This window comes from Meleagris gallopavo, chromosome 29 (assembly GCF_905368555.1).
Source record: "Meleagris gallopavo chromosome 29, MGAL_WU_HG_1.1, whole genome shotgun sequence".
Lineage (NCBI taxonomy): Eukaryota > Metazoa > Chordata > Aves > Galliformes > Phasianidae > Meleagris > Meleagris gallopavo.
The window spans coordinates 4,699,529-4,717,126 of record NC_139432.1 but is presented as its reverse complement, the minus strand read 5'-3'; the positions used below and the strand labels follow the sequence as shown (position 1 = coordinate 4,717,126).

The 17,598-nt window shown below is 50.0% G+C and overlaps 2 protein-coding genes across 2 annotated transcripts; both read left to right on the top strand.

The window, feature by feature from the left end:
* Positions 1-107: 107 nt before the first annotated feature.
* On the top strand, positions 108-3,630 carry LOC146542602 (keratin, type I cytoskeletal 19-like). Its single transcript, XM_085211199.1, has 8 exons — positions 108-877; positions 1,540-1,622; positions 1,797-1,953; positions 2,144-2,305; positions 2,440-2,565; positions 2,666-2,892; positions 3,051-3,142; positions 3,371-3,630. Exons 1-8 carry the CDS (start codon positions 407-409, stop codon positions 3,388-3,390), a joined length of 1,338 nt encoding a protein of 445 aa, XP_085067325.1. The 5' UTR covers positions 108-406; the 3' UTR covers positions 3,391-3,630.
* A 4,291-nt stretch (positions 3,631-7,921) lies between these two features.
* On the top strand, positions 7,922-11,525 carry LOC100542562 (keratin, type I cytoskeletal 19-like). Its single transcript, XM_010724700.3, has 8 exons — positions 7,922-8,437; positions 8,764-8,846; positions 8,987-9,143; positions 9,561-9,722; positions 9,857-9,982; positions 10,083-10,309; positions 10,809-10,891; positions 11,212-11,525. Exons 1-8 carry the CDS (start codon positions 7,967-7,969, stop codon positions 11,229-11,231), a joined length of 1,329 nt encoding a protein of 442 aa, XP_010723002.3. The 5' UTR covers positions 7,922-7,966; the 3' UTR covers positions 11,232-11,525.
* The last annotated feature ends 6,073 nt before the right edge of the window (positions 11,526-17,598 follow it).

Sequence of the window (17,598 nt, the reverse complement as noted above, 5' to 3'; positions counted from 1 at the left end):
CAGGGAAGGCCGAAGGAGACAGACAACCAAGGCGGAGCCTTCATTAACTTCCATTACCGGAGATATACTGTCAGATTAATAAAAGCTATGAGATATTATATTATCCAACAAAATATCTAACAAAGAGCCACCCACATGAAATTATAGTGCATGTGTGAATCAACACAGACATACTTGAGTAGAACAGTAATGCGTATTACTTTCCTATGACAAAATTCCCCTTAGCACATCACTTTTGGCATGAGCGCTGTGGCTGGCAAAGCCCATGGGAAGCGGCACTGCCTGGAGGTGACACCCACCCGGTGAGGTATAAAGAGGCCCCGGCGAGGACAGGAGGCAGCGCTTCCACTTCTGCATCGGGCTCGCAGCAGGCTTTGCTTTCGGGGCGCGACATCCACCTCTCACCATGAGCTGCAGCATCAAGAGGACATCCAGCACCTCGTACCGCAGCGGAGGCGGGGGAGGCATCTCTGCTGGTGCCGGCGGCAGGAGCTCCTCCGCCTCGTGCCGGCGATACGCCTCCTCCGTGATCGGCGGGGGCAGCTCCGCGGGGGCAGCGTGCGGCATCGGCTACGGCGGGGGCATGAGCGCCGGCAGCCTCGCCGGGGGCTTCTGCGGGGGCCTGGGAGGAGGCTTCGGAGGCGGCTTTGCCGGAAGCTTCGGCGCCGGGGGGGACGTGCTGCTGAGCGGCAACGAGAAGATCACCATGCAGAACCTCAACGACCGCCTGGCCTCCTACCTGGACAAGGTGCGAAGGCTGGAGGAGGACAACGCCCAGCTCGAGCTCCACATCCGCGAGTGGTACAGGAAACAAGCTCCCAGCGCCTCAAAGGACTACAGCTCCTACTACCAGACCATCGAGCAGCTCCAAAACCAGGTAGGGCAGCCCCGCAGCACGGCTCCATCTCCCGCACCAGCGCTGCCCCGAAGCTCTCGCTCCTTTCCGCTCCCTCCCACGGCCTGGGGGAGCTGAGGGCCGCCCGCTGCTGTCCTGGGGGCCGCTCGGCCGCCCCACAGCGCCCTGCAGGGAACGGTTGGGCTCTGGGGGCACAGCCCGAGGCTCCACAGGGCCTCCTGCAGCCCAAGCATGCTGGAGCGCGTCGCTGAATCCCCACGGTTCCACACTTTCCACGCTGCTCCCATCCCACAAAGCCAAACAGCTGCACTGCAAGACCTGCATTGCCTTTGGTTTTGCTCACTCCCACACAAGTCAGCCAGAAGGAACAAGGCCTTCCCTTACAGCTATCTTATTCCAGTTCCAAGAAATCGCAGTAAAGAGACTAGGAAGGATCACATTGCAGGAAAAGAGATAAATGCAGTCCCCAGGAGTCATGGAGAACTATTTCCAACTTGATGAACAGCAGCATAGCCTGAGTTTCCTTGAAAAGCAAATTTGGAGCACAATCCTCTCCCACAGTCCCTGCAATACAGCAGGAAACAGCTCTGAGTTTCGCAACAAAGCCCTCTCAGAGCTTTTGTTCCTTTCTTCTCCTGCACCTTGAGCACTGACTGACTCCTCTCCAACCTCTTCTTTTGCAGATCATTTCTGCCACTGTGGACAACAACAAGATGCTTCTGGACATCGATAACAGCAAGATGACGGCTGATGACTTCCGAATGAAGTGAGTACCTCTCTGTGCAAACCCACGTCTGTTCTATCCTGTTCCCAAATTCAGCAGGCAAGGCACTACACCAATTGCTGTGACTGAGCCTCCATGCTTTATTGGGGTACTGTCACAGGAAAGACGTGCTGTTGACGGTCATCATCTCATTTGTCTCTGTTGTCTGTGGTAAAGGTATGAGAATGAACTGGTCATCCGTCAAACTGTGGAGTCTGACATTAATGGCTTGAGAAACATGCTGGATGACCTGACTCTGGTTAGGTCTTCACTGGAATCTGAGCTGGAGTCCTTGAAAGATGAGCTTATTGCTCTGAAGAGAAACCACGAGGAGGTAAGAACAAGTAATCAACAGCATGTTCAAGATACTGTCTCTTGTTATATTAGGGTTCCTGAAATTAAATTTCAAAAATCAGACTTATGCCAAGTGATGGCCAGTCTCTCACACCTCAGAACTGGTTTTCCCACTGTGCCCTACAGCAGCACTGAGCTGTGCCCCTGCCTTCTCTCCTCACGCCCTGCAGGAATTACGACAGCTGCAGTCTCAGACTGGAGGCGATGTGAGCGTGGAGGTCAATGCTGCTCCCGGAGAAGACTTGACCAAGATTCTCAATGACCTGAGAAATGAGTATGAGCAGATCATTGAGAAGAACCGCAGGGAGGTTGAGCAGTGGTATGAAGTCAAGGTACGCAGCAGCGCCCGCAGCGCGGTTCTCCTTCCCCGGCACAACGCAGCTCCCTGCCCGCCCTCGCTCTCAGGCAGCAGATCTGCTCCGCCAGGGGACGGCCCCGCTCACAAGGCTCTGCTTTGCTCCCGCAGATCGAAGAAGTCAACCGACAGGTCACCTCCAGCAGCCAGGACATCCAGACCAGCAGCCACCAGCTCACCGAGCTGAAGCGCGAGATGCAGAACCTGGAGATCGAGCTGCAGGCACAGCTCAGCACGGTACGTGGGGCGGCACCGCTGAGGGTCCTGGGCTCCTGGGGATGGGAAACTGCCTCCTGGGGCACAGCCCTGCTCCTAACCCCCTGCCTTCCACCTACAGAAAGACTCGCTGGAAAACTCCTTGGCCGAGACGGAATCTCGCTACGGTTGCCTGCTGCAACAAATCCAGGGCCAGATTAACGCTGTAGAGGAGGAGCTGGCCAACATCCGCTGTGAGATGGAGGGCCAGAGCCAGGAGTACAAGATGCTGCTGGGCATCAAGACCCGCCTGGAGCAGGAGATCGCTCAGTACCGGGCTCTGCTCCACGAGGGACAGCAAGACCTTGCGTACGTATACCATGTTAAGAGCAAGGGAATAAAAGTAAATCTTTTGAGCCTGTAATTTCTTAGAGGGTCTTCTAGTGCATGCTGCTACAGCAGTATGTTCTCTGACAGTGTACGCAGTGGCTGTTGTTAACTGTCAGTGAATTGCTCTCTTCTCACAGTGCCTCCCAAGGAGCTTTTCAAGGAGGTGGAAAATCCTCCCAGTCATATTCTTCTAGTTCCTTCTCTCAGTCCCAGTCTGGTGACGTGACAGGTAAGATTACACTTCATCATAATAGCCTAAAGATTAAAGCTTATTAAAATAGGTATAAATAAAAAAAACCCACTTCTGATAATATGCTTAGAGTGCTGCTCCACTTGCAGCCATCTGAGCTGCTTCCACTGTTCTTTCGGTAACACACCATGATAGTTGAAAAAATTCAGTTCTGCTGGAAACATCAGATTTCTCCTTCAGTCAATGATTTCTCCTGGTTTCACACAGGGCAGTCAAGAGTGTGCTAGAGCAACAGCAGTGATGCTGGCATCCTCCTCCTAAGATGCACTGAACTGACCCACGGATGATGAGAGGCAGAACCCAATGCTCCTGCAGCACAGCCGATGCGATGCAGTGCAGAGGAGCGCTCGTCACTGGCCTCACCTTCCCTTCTGCAATGCTGGCCTTACTCAACTTGTCTTTGTCAACTGGATCTTTGCTTAAAAGCTTGAATTCTGCTGATAATGCAGTCATTAATAAAACTTCACTTCTTTTATGCAAATAAAAATGTCTGAGGAATTTAATTTAACAAACTCTGAACAAATATTATCAAGCCATCCAACATCCAGCATCCAAAATACAGGCTGTCTGCCATGGTCTGTACATACACTAAGAACAACCAGTCCTGCTGTACAAAAATGGCCACTGTGCCCAGGTGACATCACTGAGCTAAGGAAAGGAGAAGGAAAATGATGGGTAATCTCTGAAGATTAAGTAAGCGTGACTGCACCAAACTGTGCTCATTGCCACTGCTCTGACACATCAGAATCCATTCATCCTTGGCTTTACTCGGTTCATTATAGGTACAGTTCCCAGGGAAGGTGTGACTCAGTACAGGTTGCTGCGGTACGATGGGGTTTCATGACGTTAAGTATTTCCACACCTTTGACTATGCAGAAAGTTATGATTCCTAACTTCTGCTAGGAAATGCAGGTAACAAGGCAATGCGCCTCCTTCATTTCGTTTCACGCAGCAAAAAAGATCTCACATTTTACAACTGAAATCCCCAGTTAAACACTAATAAAATGCCAAGAAGTCTTTTTTATCTTTATCACCCACTGGTTGACACAGCACCTTCCAAGGAATCAGAGACACGTTTCCCCCACAGATGGCATTTTCTTTATGTTTCTGTTTCTCTCCGAAGATAAAAGTGTGCAATACAACTGGGGATGAAAGGGCAATGTTAGAACAGATGCTTTATACATGTTCTGCTTTCCGAAGGACACAGGAATCCCCTTTTCAATCCATAACTGCACTTCAGCTCCCCAGAGGCAGCTTTCAGCCTATTGAGAGCACCTCCTGCTCCCCCCTCCACCCACCAGCCCTGCCATTTCACTGAAGGCGGAGGCACTGTTTCCATAGGGTAACAAAACAAAAAGCTTGCTCATCCCAAGCAACTCAGCGGAGTTATTTAGGTTAGGTGTTGTTTCGGTAGCTGTGTGGCTGGGCTCGGCCATCACAGTAACATAATTGCAGCTCACAGCATCTGCAAGGAGGAGGTACTTCTTGCTCATCTTGAAAAGCTGGGTCGCCAAACTGACTTTTTTCAGGCTAGAATCAGGAATTTGTATGAAGAAAAGCCCTATTCCAAAGAAAAAAGGTTCACTTAAGATTTTAACAATAGATAAAGCGATGCAAAGCAAATGCAAACATGAGTTTCCTTTCCAAAGGCTACCAGAACTCATTCAGGTCTCAGCTGCACTCAACACAGACAATGACGTTACAAAGCCATCTTTCTCAGGAAGGGCTATGGAGACCTGAACCCCAGTTAGTGCGTATAAATAAGCACTGCAGGCTGTTTTGTTTGGCTCTAAACCTCCAGCAGCACAGAGAAGCACTGCAATGACCGAAGCTACAGCCTTCCACACCACAGTGCTTTAGGGAGCACAGAACGTTTCCGAATCAGCCTGTAAGAGTGCGAGGGCATTGTGAAACAGGTGGCAGCTTCCAGTTACACCTGGAAAATCAAAGCTGTGAAAAATCTTCAGGCTGAAAGGAGTGGACGTCCCATAAAACTGCCGCTGACTGCAGCAGAATGAGATCAGCGCTGAGTCCTCCCCGTAACCACCCTCTGCGTGTTGCCACTGGCTCAGTGGGCGCTGACCTCCCCCGGTGTGGAGCAGGAGGTGTCCCAGGGAAGATGATGGAGCACACAGAGCTGTGCAGAAAGCAGCAGATGCTGCAGCGCTGTCAGCAGGGCTGCCCTGGGCCCAGCTGCCTCCCACCAACGGCTGCTCCGGCACTCACTGCACCGCAGCCATGGCTGCCCAGGAGTGATACGAGATGGGTATTGCTCTGGAGAGAGCTGCAGGGAATAAAAGGGCTTTGGCAGCGTGGAATTTCTGTTTGGGTCACTCTGATGGAGTTCCTGCTGAGGCAGATCAGAGAAGCACGCTTCGGACCAAGACGAGGGCACTCATTCATTGCAGAACTCTTAATTGCCCGAGATGCTTCTCAGGTTGTCCTCTCCCTCTTGTGAGACCAAAGACATATATCCAGTGATGGCATCATGGTTTCTGTGAAAACCACTGAATATTTTGATTCTTTTGCCAATTCAGAGCATCTGTTTGTGGCTCTGAGCCCAATTTCACCAGCGAGTAAACAGCAATTAGAAAGTTTTCAAAACACTGGTACTTCAGATCAACTTTTCTGATTGTGAGCAAAAAGTCCCCCAGGGGAAGGAGCGATGTCAGCACTCTCACCATCTCCTCGCGGAGCTGAGGAGCCCCTGTGCCACCCACAGCAGCCACAGGCCGACCTCCTCCTGCCACTGCAGGGCTCTGAATGCCGATGGCAGCCCAGGAAATGGTGCTTTTTAGGAGTGCTGAGGATCTGTGTGCCTCCAACACAGCCCTGCAGCTCCCTCAGCCCAAAGCAGAGCCACGGCACGCGGGACCAAAACGGAGCGGGACACAGAAAGGAGCTGCAGAACAGAAGGACTCAAATGTAAATCTTTGTGATACAGTCACAGCCATGGCCATGTTAGAAAAAAAGAAAGGAAAAGAGAGACGGTGAGACATAGAAAAGGTCTCTGTCGATGGCATGAAATTACAGCGTTGGGAAATGTTTGGAACTGTTGGGTCAGATGTTATGATGCAACAATACCGAGAAGCAGATATAAAATCAACACCTCTGGCATCAATGCCAATCAGCAATAAACATCTCATAAGGAAGAATAAAAGAGCATTTCAACAATCTAATGGGGAAAATATGAGTAAGGAATCACACCCTGTGAGAAAATCATTTTTCTTTTTTAATAATGATGACTCAGTCCCAGATATGCAAAGCAACTGGTTCTGACGTGCAGATAATTAGAGAGCTACTAATAAATGAACAATCCTAATTACAAAGATCAAAGTATCAAATTATCTCCAGCATATCTATGAAACATGTGTAGTGGTACCAAGGGGAGGGTGAACGGCTTTCCGTGACTCTCCAGTCAATTACTGCACACATCAGTGATTCTAAGGGCTTCAGAACTGGTTTGGCCAAGAGACAGAATGTTGCCCCAGCCACAACTTGAAGCAAGGAGGACCATCAGTGAAGAAACCACAAGGAGAACTGGTAGAAGTGAATTCCCATCAAAGTTTCCCTCTCCCATAAAGAGCCTCCTGTCTCTGTATGTTCTCCAGAAGTGATTTAATGGCAAAATCCCATTTGCAAAGAAGGGTTCTTCCCACCTTGTTTTCCAACAAATGCTGTGATTGTGCCACTGCACCAAAGCCAGAAGGCATTGGGGATCGAAAGGGTCACAGCTGAATGTCCACACGTGAAGAATAAATGCCTCCCATGAACAGACCAAGGCCAGCCTCACAGCTGCCTCCTTCGCCATCAAAACCCCCACAGCAGAGGCACCTTCCAAACAGTTATGCTTCCATGGACAAAATGCTTTCCCTCGTTCCCAGCACTCAAGGCCAGACAACATCCTTCCCTGTGGACAACAGAACTGTCTTTATTTTAAATAGCAGCAGCATCTCCTTCCATAGGAGCAAGCTGACACCATCTCAGCCTTCTGTTTGCTAAGGTAAAAAGCTGCAGCCGCTTACTGTCCTCTCCCAAGACACTCAGTGGTGTAAGCTCCACACCTCTCTTTCTGCTTAGAATAGCCTGGAAACCAGGTAACTTAAGAGAAAAAAAAAAAGCACAGCTTTAAAGAATGACATCTTGCATGTTCTCTGCTCTGTGCAAAACATCAGATTATTCCCTGGAGATGGAACCAGTTTGGTGAAGCAGGAACGCTGCCTCTGCAGCAGTTCTTCTACTGAGATTTACCAATAAACACCATGAAGACGCTGCACAAGATGAGCTTTCTTTGTAGGACAGCAGCTAAACCTCAGAGATGTTGTTTCCAAGAAAAAGGCAAAATTAAGGGACCTGACTTCATATTTCTCCAACTCTAAAACTGAACGGTAACAGAGCGCTGCTTTCACCACCTCTGCTCAGGACAAAAAAATGACAAGGATCAAAGAGGAACTATTAAAATAAGTTTCACTCATGAAGTAGCCAGCAACACACTATCTGAAACAAAATCTAACACACAGCCACCCACCCCAAATTATAGAGCGTGCTTTGTGTGAATCAGCATTGCAAACACAATACCTATGGGGAGGGCTGTCCCAGGTCCCAAAAGAAATTCCCCTTAGCACATCACTTTTGGCATGAGCGCTGTGGCTGGCAAAGCCCATGGGAAGCGGCACTGCCTGGAGGTGACACCCACCCGGTGAGGTATAAAGAGGCCCCGGCGAGGACAGGAGGCAGCGCTTCCACTTCTACATCGGGCTCGCAGCAGGCTTTGCTTTCGGGGCGCGACATCCACCTCTCACCATGAGCTGCAGCATCAAGAGGACATCCAGCACCTCGTACCGCAGCGGAGGCGGGGGAGGCATCTCTGCTGGTGCCGGCGGCAGGAGCTCCTCCGCCTCGTGCCGGCGATACGCCTCCTCCGTGATCGGCGGGGGCAGCTCCGCGGGGGCAGCGTGCGGCATCGGCTACGGCGGGGGCATGAGCGCCGGCAGCCTCGCCGGGGGCTTCTGCGGGGGCCTGGGAGGAGGCTTCGGAGGCGGCTTTGCCGGAAGCTTCGGCGCCGGGGGGGATGTGCTGCTGAGCGGCAACGAGAAGATCACCATGCAGAACCTCAACGACCGCCTGGCCTCCTACCTGGACAAGGTGCGAAGGCTGGAGGAGGACAACGCCCAGCTCGAGCTCCACATCCGCGAGTGGTACAGGAAACAAGCTCCCAGCGCCTCAAAGGACTACAGCTCCTACTACCAGACCATCGAGCAGCTCCAAAACCAGGTAGGGCAGCCCCACAGCACGGCTCCATCTCCCGCACCAGCGCTGCCCCGAAGCTCAAAGTGAAAAGTGCTGATGATCTCACAGCACAAATGTTCTTCTGTTCTTTCCCCCATCAAATATTACTAGGTCAAAATGTTTGGGGAAAACAAAACCTAGCACGCTGCAGTCCTGTTGACATGGCATGTCAATGGCCTCCCGCAGTCCCTGTGATACTGCAGCAAATGAGCCTAAGATCCTCACAAAAGGCCTCTCAGAGCTTTGGTTCCTTTCTTCTTCTCCTGCACCTTGAGCACTGACTGACTCCTCTCCAACCTCTTCTTTTGCAGATCATTTCTGCCACTGTGGACAACAACAGGATGCTTCTGGACATCGATAACAGCAAGATGACGGCTGATGACTTCCGAATGAAGTGAGTACCTCTCAGTGCATGTCTCCCTGTCGTGAATTTTATGAGATTAATTAATGTGGGAGATAATGTGCCTTCCCAAGTAGAATGACCATGCCTACAGGTTGTAGTGAAATTCATGTTTCTCTTTTCTGCGCTGAAAGGTATGAGAATGAACTGGTCATCCGTCAGACCGTGGAGTCTGATGTGAATGGTCTGAGAAATCTCCTGGACGAGCTGACCTACACACGTTCCTCACTGGAATCTGAGCTGGAGTCCCTGAAGGAGGAGCTGATTGCCCTCAAGAGAAACCATGAGGAGGTACGATCAACTTATTTATGCAATACCAAAAGGACCAAACACCATATATATGTAATGAAATTATCTTGGGCAGCATAGGTTTAGGCTGGCTGTTACACGTACAGGTGTGAACGGAACTGCAATCACAACAGCTGATAAAATACATGCCTTTGTAGCTATGATAACAAAAAAGTTAAACCACATTAGATTATGTGCTGCAGATGAAAAGGCAAAAAAAAAACCAGACTTTTTGCTGCTGATAGCCCATTAGATTGCAGTGTTTAATAATATCTCTCAGCATCAGCATTCTTAGCAGAGTAACTTCCACTTCCAGTTCCACATTCAAAAGATCACCACGGAATCTCAGTATTGCTTCACCTGCTGCCCTCAACAGCAGCACTGAGCTGTGCCTCTGCCTTCTCTCCTCACACCCTGCAGGAATTACGACAGCTGCAGTCTCAGACTGGAGGCGATGTGAGCGTGGAGGTCAATGCTGCTCCTGGAGAAGACTTGACCAAGATTCTCAATGACCTGAGAAATGAGTATGAGCAGATCATTGAGAAGAACCGCAGGGAGGTTGAGCAGTGGTATGAAGTCAAGGTACGCAGCAGCGCCCGCAGCGCGGTTCTCCTTCCCCGGCACAACGCAGCTCCCTGCCCGCCCTCGCTCTCAGGCAGCAGATCTGCTCCGCCAGGGGACGGCCCCGCTCACAAGGCTCTGCTTTGCTCCCGCAGATCGAAGAAGTCAACCGACAGGTCACCTCCAGCAGCCAGGACATCCAGACCAGCAGCCACCAGCTCACCGAGCTGAAGCGCGAGATGCAGAACCTGGAGATCGAGCTGCAGGCGCAGCTCAGCACGGTACGTGGGGCGGCACCGCTGAGGGCCCTGGGCTCCTGGGGATGGGAAACTGCCTCCTGGGGCACAGCTCTGCTCCTAACCCCCTGCCTTCCACCTACAGAAAGGCTCGCTGGAAAACTCCTTGGCCGAGACGGAATCTCGCTACGGCAGCCTGCTGCAACAAATCCAGGGGCAGATTAACGCTGTAGAGGAGGAGCTGGCCAACATCCGCTGCGAGATGGAGGGCCAGAACCAGGAGTACAAGATGCTGCTGGGCATCAAGACCCGCCTGGAGCAGGAGATCGCTCAGTACCGGGCTCTGCTCAATGAGGGACAGCAAGACCTTGTGTATGTATTCTATTTGTTAATAAGACATACATTAGAGTGCAATGTTTTCTGTGCTGACACTTGCAGAGGACAGAGCACAGTGTTTTATCAGCCTGTGATTGAACCCCAGATGTAGCATTTTTTCACAGCATCTTCATTGAAATGCAAATATCAGGTACTCAGTAAGGAAATCAATTATAGTTACAATTACTTCAGGTTCCCGGCTCCTTTCAGCCCATTTATAAAGTGAATTCTGTGAGAGAAACCACTGCAGAAGATCAAGTCGTGACTTCTGCCCACAGCTGGGCATGCTCAGCTGCTGTGAGAGAACTGCACTCCTGCAGCACTCTGTAGTTTAAGCTTCTCTGGCTTTCTCATAATTTGCAGCTGGAAGGGAATGAAATGAAAAGATAAAAAGAAACATTTCTAAGATCCAGGAAAAATCCCGCTGTGACACGGATTGCACACCACGCCACAGTGTGTCTGGCTGGGAATTCATCACCACTCCCTTCCCTTACAGGATGCCCCAAGGAGGAGGACGGACCTCCCACTCCTACTCTTCCACTTCCTACTCTCACGGACAATCTGGTGGAGACAAGTCAGGTAAGAAACAGCTTCTAAAAAGGATCCTCGTTTTTCCTGTGCCCACAGCTTTCACATTCTGTACTTCACTGCTGTTTGCTGGTTAACACTAAACATTGTGCTATGGCTTCCACATTCACAATTACAAAAGAGATTAAACCATTGACAATCAAGTCTCTTAACTTCAGACTGCCATAACTCCAGCTACAGAAATTGGCTAGCTTTTTGCCCACGCTCTTTCTCATGTGGATGGACCCTTAAATAATGGATAAACCAGTACAGTCAGCAGACTCTCGATGTCCTCATTAAACAGAGTAATCATTTCTTATTTCCTCCCACAGGGCAGACAAGAGTGTGCTGAGATACCACTGATGCTCTGCTCTGATCTGCCTACTGCCACCCGCACAGCCCCAGATGCAGGGATAACAAACAGCTCAGGCTGTGTGCCTGCGTGGTGCACAGCTCCGTCTGCACACATCGTCATGCAGTGACGATGAATCCCTGCCAGGACTCCCAAAGTTTTCTGCTTCTTCCTTTCTGTTGTTCTTCACAATCACTGCAATCCCCTTACAGTCCTGCAGTGCCATCGCTGCTCTGCTTTCTGCTGACCATAGTGCCTCTAATAAAACTTCACTTTTCTGCAGTGCAAAAAGAACCTGTGTCCAGTAGATGATTTAGTGTATTGATATTGTACAAATATTCAAAGTTATGTGAAAGAAATGAGGTATACATTCACAGTTTGGGGATGTTCTTTAGTACAGCCCCAAAGAAAACAGCATATCCTACTTCATCAGCTGATCTGGATAAGCTGTAAGAGAAGAAGGAATGCCTGATCAGTTCATATTAAACTCGAGAGTGACACCTATGGGAACAAGAAAGGATGGGTGAAAGCCTTTCGCAGAGTGTTCCATGTGAGGGCTGTACGTCCAAGTGGTTGATGTCACAGTCGAGCTTAAACAAACCTCACGTGATTAAAAGCTCAAACTGGGTTAATCTGAAGACAAGTGCCCCTGGGTTGCTGAAGAAGAAATTAATCACATTCAGGCAACCCCCAAATTTAGAGGAGGGTTCTATCTAATCTTGTTCAATAAAAGCCAAAGGGCCCATCAGGCAGTGAATGGCAATATGCAAAGAAATCGCTCTTGAAACATGAATTTCAGCTGTTAGGGCTGCTCTCCCTGACCTGCTGGAAGTCCAGGCTCACACCCTCTATCTGAAGGCTCAAATCCAAGCAGCTGAGGTACATCCTCTGACTTCCTGTGGGAACAGCCCCAGCTCTGTGGTGGGATGGGACTCAGGATGGAGGAAGGTTCCATCCTTCTTTCTGTAGCTGCCCCAGCCTCACGGAACACACTGACACCATTTGAGCTAGGCAGAGGAAGAAAAGGCGAAATAACTCATTTGAGACTTACAAACTATGTTTCAGTCTTCGGTTCTCAGCACACAGAGCAGCTGAGCAGGATCTGCCACACTGCACTGCATGGCTGACGCAGGCTGGGTGCGTCTCAGGGCTGTTCCTCTGCGGGCAGCACACAATTCTCTGCATTTTGCTTTGCAATCAGATTCAGGCCAGGCAAAATGTCACCCTGTCACACAGCAGCTCTGCACCCCGCTCCCCCAGGTGTCACTATTCTTGAGAAATCAAACAATTGAAGCAAACAGGGAAGGCCACGTAAGAATGTAGCTTAAGATGGGTTTCACGGTTGCCTTTTCCATTACTAAAATGTGCTGCCAAAAAAAAAAAAACAAACAACCAACCAATGGAAGAAAATCTTTTTTTCCCCAAAAAATTATTAGCTAGACACATATTTTTAAAGGAAAAAAAAAAAAGTAATAAAAAAGATATATTTTTCACAAGGCTAACATTGAGATATCAGACAGCATTTAATCACAGTAACAGCAAAGAGGTTCGAAAAGAGGAACTATCATCTGCTCCACGCAGTCCTGTCCGAAAGCTCTCAGGTAATGCCGTCGGAAATCAGCAAACTCAGAGCGCTCCTGCCGCACTGATGCAGCCCTCGGCTTGATGCCTCCGCGGCTGTGCTTCAACAGCCGGCCTGCAGGGGGCGCGCGGAGGTACGGCGTGACCCGGCAGTGCCGCTCTCAAAGCATTGTCACAGCCTGCGGGTGTGGGCAGGTTTCTCACTGCTGGAAATTAATCATCTCCGACCGCACAATAAGGAGCTTTCAGGAAGGTCGGAGGAAAGCCTCGCAGCCCCGCAGCCCCGCAGCCCCGCTCTCCCACTGCTGCAGGAGAGCTTTCAGGGCGCAGCACTGCTGCGCTGATCCCCTCCATCCCCTCAGCACTTCCAGGGCTGTAACAAAGGAAATTTCTCCTTCGCTCTGCCCTCGGTGAAAAACAGATGGAAGGGAACGATCTGAACAAGTTAGTGCTGTACTCACATTTACCGGCCTACAATAATCATGAAAAGTAACAGCAGTCAAATGAAGCAAGCACAAAAATGCTTGTAGGAAAATGCATTTTCTGTGTTTCTAAGCAGATTTCTGGTAAGTTTCATGCAGCAGATAGATTTTGGAGAGCAAAAGCCAACGAACTTCTGCTCGAAGCAATCTCACGCTACAGCAGACCGACGGGCAAACATTCCCTCATGGCTGGCACAACACGTGCACGTTTCAGGTGTGCCGAGGCTGACTTTGACAGGGAGCTGCAGGGCGCCTGCGGAGCTCTTTGTGCACTCTGCCATTGCTGCTCGCAGTGCTGTTAGTGAGCCCACGCTCAGCGGCGCTGCCAAGGCTGGCTGCAGGGAACACCTCTGTGTAGTGCTGGCTGCGGTTCAAAGGCCCAACCCTGCTGAGCGCCCGGCCCTCCGCCACTGCTGCTCCCAGCCCAGCTCTGCCCTGCAGCTCCACGCCGGCTCTGCTGCCAGGAACAAAAACTCCTTTCCGCCGAACCCGTTGTCATAACCTCTCACTGGGATCTGACGGGTTTTATTAGTTATTAAAGTTGAATCTGCTGGAAAGCAGTGGAAAGACATTCGGCAGGTATTTCCATTGGCTTCATTCGGCGGTGCTGGGCTGCTCAACACAAGAGATGGCTGGCACAGACCTCAGTGTTCCACTGAGAGAGGATTTAAAGCCAAGTGAATCTGTTGGAATGTTATCTTGGTTTCGGATGGGGTGAGACTGAGACAAACCTGCACTTAGAAAACTAGCAACAGAAATAATAGTATTTAAACACGAATATAAAAATATGTAAATATATGAACATATGAATACAAATACACACAGGTATGAATGTGTCCCCAAACATTTTACAGATGGGAACCAGACACAGCCGTGCACCCACTCTGCTGACACTGCTCCTCTCCATCAGGCAGGACCTCCCCCCATGGCTGTGGGCGCTCGGCAGCATGGGGTGGGCACAGCCTGTCTGCTTTGGGCAGCAGCCTCTAAGTTCCCTCGGAGAACAGTCTCCAGCCCCATCACACCATGCTGAGATCTACCAGCAGATAACAGGTTAAAGGAAATGTAAAAATACATCCAGAACTTGTCTTTCAGGTGCCAGGGCTGGGGGTCCCAGCCAAGCCTGCCTTCGTGCACGTACATTTCCCTTCACCAAACCATTCCCTCTCCTCTACAAAAGACAGAGGGTTGAGGAGGTAACAGGATCGCTCTGCTCTTATCTATCCTCTTCAAACACCAGCAGCTGTGCCTGCCTGTGCCCAGACCTGCTGCTGCAGCACACAAACATTCCTATCTCGGAATCTCTTGGCGCACTGTGCAGCAATGTGAGCTGCGAGCATATGGGAAAAAGGCCCTGGAAATGATTGATGAGGGGAGAGGGGAGCCAGGAGGGTGAGAGCTGCACCCCAAGCAGCACAGCCGCACCAGGGCTGGCTGCAGATCGGCTCTCATCGGGTTTGGCTCTTCCAACAGGGAAGTTCCAAAACAAAAATAGGAGAAAGTGTGTGTCTGAATTAAAGAGGTTCAAATGCTTTGTGCCTGTGGTTTCTAACGGGAGAGGACATCCACGGTGGTGATCCAAGCAGACGCAGGACAGGATCAGTGGGGCAGAGCAGCGCAGCTTCGATAATCAGAAAATATAAACTTTGAAACCGTGGGTACAAAAGAGTCAGGAAGGTTGAAGTGTGCAGGGGCTCCTCGGGTGGGAGCAGCACCGGCAGTGCAAGCACTGCAACACAGCGGGTAAGAATGAGGTACGTGCCTGTGTTACTCAAGGGCGATAAAACTGGTTTACATCAAAGCTCATAAAAATTCCCTGAAAAAACATTTACAATTGCACAGAGCAGCAGCAATAGGAAAGCAGAACAGAGACAGATAAAGCAAACACAGGGCTCAGCATGAGCCTCATGCAGGCTGCTCCCCACACTGTGCTTATCTGTGATAAACCGCAGATAAAGGCCATTCCTGGGCCGTCCCACCCTTCTGTGCTGCAGGAAGAGCTGACTGTACAGCCAGTTAAGATCACGGTAGTGGGAGAAACAAAGGCCTGCACTCAATGGTAACAGCACCTTCTTCCTTGAGCAAATAATTCGCCACACTGAAGGCCTTTCCAGGCACTTAAATGTGTTATCACCTGAAGGGAGCCCCAGCAAAAGCAAACACGTGCAGCTGCAGAGAGCCACAGAGCTGCAAGAGATGTGGAGCTAAAAGACAAATCCAAACCCTTCTGGAAACTCAGAATACAGTTTTCCTAGGAATGCTGCCCGAGGTGCCCTGCTGCTGTCCAGGCATTTGCCATACGCTGGGAGCTACGAAGATGATGGAATAGTTGCTCCATTGGGCAGTGCCTCCCAAGCTTTTCCCCTCCTGACAATTCCAGATGGAATTCCAAATTATCAAGAAGAACTCGTCGGGAGTTTTCCCCACCTATCTGAAGAAAACGTAGCCTGATTGCAGCTCATTAACAGTATTCTCAAAATATACAGTGATTGCTGCTTTTACTCAGGAGGTTCTGAGGGAATGCAGGGGCCTTCCAGCCCCAGCCTCTATGAAGTAAACCATAAAGACACTGTGCAAAACCATACATGTGCCTTTTATTTTGCAGAAATCCAGAACACACTGCCTTGAGGACTTCCTGGGGGAAGCTGGGGATGCCCAGAGGGAAGGCTGCTCCTTTCTGCGTGCTGCAGGACACCGATGGGAACGCTGCAGGGCTTTTTCTTCTTTCCGCTTCTCGCTTTTCTGCTCAGGGAAGGAAAGTGCACCGAGTTGTGTTCTTTATGCTCTAACTATCGACTCCAGCATTTAACAATAAAGTAACTGTTCTCTGTCGGTCCCTTCTGCCCACATGCAAACAGCTTCCCAGGCTGTCACTGCTCCTGATGGGAGCCGGAACCTGCTGGGCAGCATTCCCCCACCCAGGGCTGAATAAAACATTCAGATCTGCAGAAGGGGCTGTCCTCTGCTTCAGGGCAGGCTGCACAACACAAAAGAACCCAGCTGTCATGCCCCTGGGCTGCAGAACCACGGATAATAGGTATAGCCCCCAAACTGCACGTATCTGCTGATGTACTCTGTGCCGGAGTCGCTGCAGAACTCCGCTCTGATACGGCCTCATCATCAGGTGCAAAGCTACTTCAACAGGATAGGACTCCCTCTCATCTGAGGATACGGATCATCTACATAGGAAAGCAAGCAGGATATGAGTCAGCCTCAAGGCCACGCATTCACAATAAAGTACATTCGACAAAAATGACTGAATTCTAGTCAACTGGCAAACCCATCTCATCAATCACAGCTGAAAATGATGCATAAATGGGGAAAAAGGACAGATCAATCTATATGAAGGATGAGTTGAGAAACACTGAAAGCTGGTGGATGGTCAGAAGGCTGCAAAGAAGGCTGTAAGGCCGACTCCACGGGGCTGCTGCACAGGTTCCTTGGCCAGCTTCCAGCTCATGTGTTTATTCTTTAACACTCCCTGTATTTGCCCTGCAGTTTGACTTCTCTCTCTGGACCAAGTGGGTAAAGCACTGATGTGTGCTTAGTGCATTTTTAAAGGCAAAAAAAGAACAGACGTGCCCTCGTGCCTAGTATGCATTTCATTTGGCTTATCTCTAATTCATTGTCTTGGTACAACACGGGTTGCTCGTTCAAACACGGCCCACACCTGCACTCCCAGGGCTGTGGAAGCAGCTGAAGGAGGCAGAGCTCGGCCCTGGCCTGGCTGCTGGGGATGCTTGCAGTGATAAAAGCACCACTGCTTTTGAAAATTCACCTTGGAGAATTGGATTTAAACACTGGAGAAATAACGTTTCCATTACTCTCAGAGCCCAGAAAGCGATGCAGTTATGTTTCTTCTGTTTACTTCCCTCTTTGGTAGCAGCAAAAGGACTGAACGTATAATTGGGCCTTTGTTTCTGTTGTTGCTGACTCCCCAGGTAACACTCGGGGAAGTTTAATGCCTGTCTCTCCTACAAGCACTGCAATGGTTTCTTGAAAAGGATTCTTGTTTCTGTACAAAAATAGAGACTCCTTCACACACGACACATTCTCAGTCAGATCCTCCATTTTACTGCTGGCCCAAAAGGAAATGAGACCAAGGAAACAAACTTAAGATCTTGTCAACGGTTTACGGGCTGGTTCGGCCCGGTTCCGTGACTAGAAGGGCGGAGGGATCCGCGGATCCGCGCCCCCGGAAAAAAAAAGAAAATAAGGGACCCCGAAATAATTGAAAACAGTGGCAACAATCTGAGGTAAAACAAAGTAATTTACTAAATATGGTATCAACAGAATTTTATAAG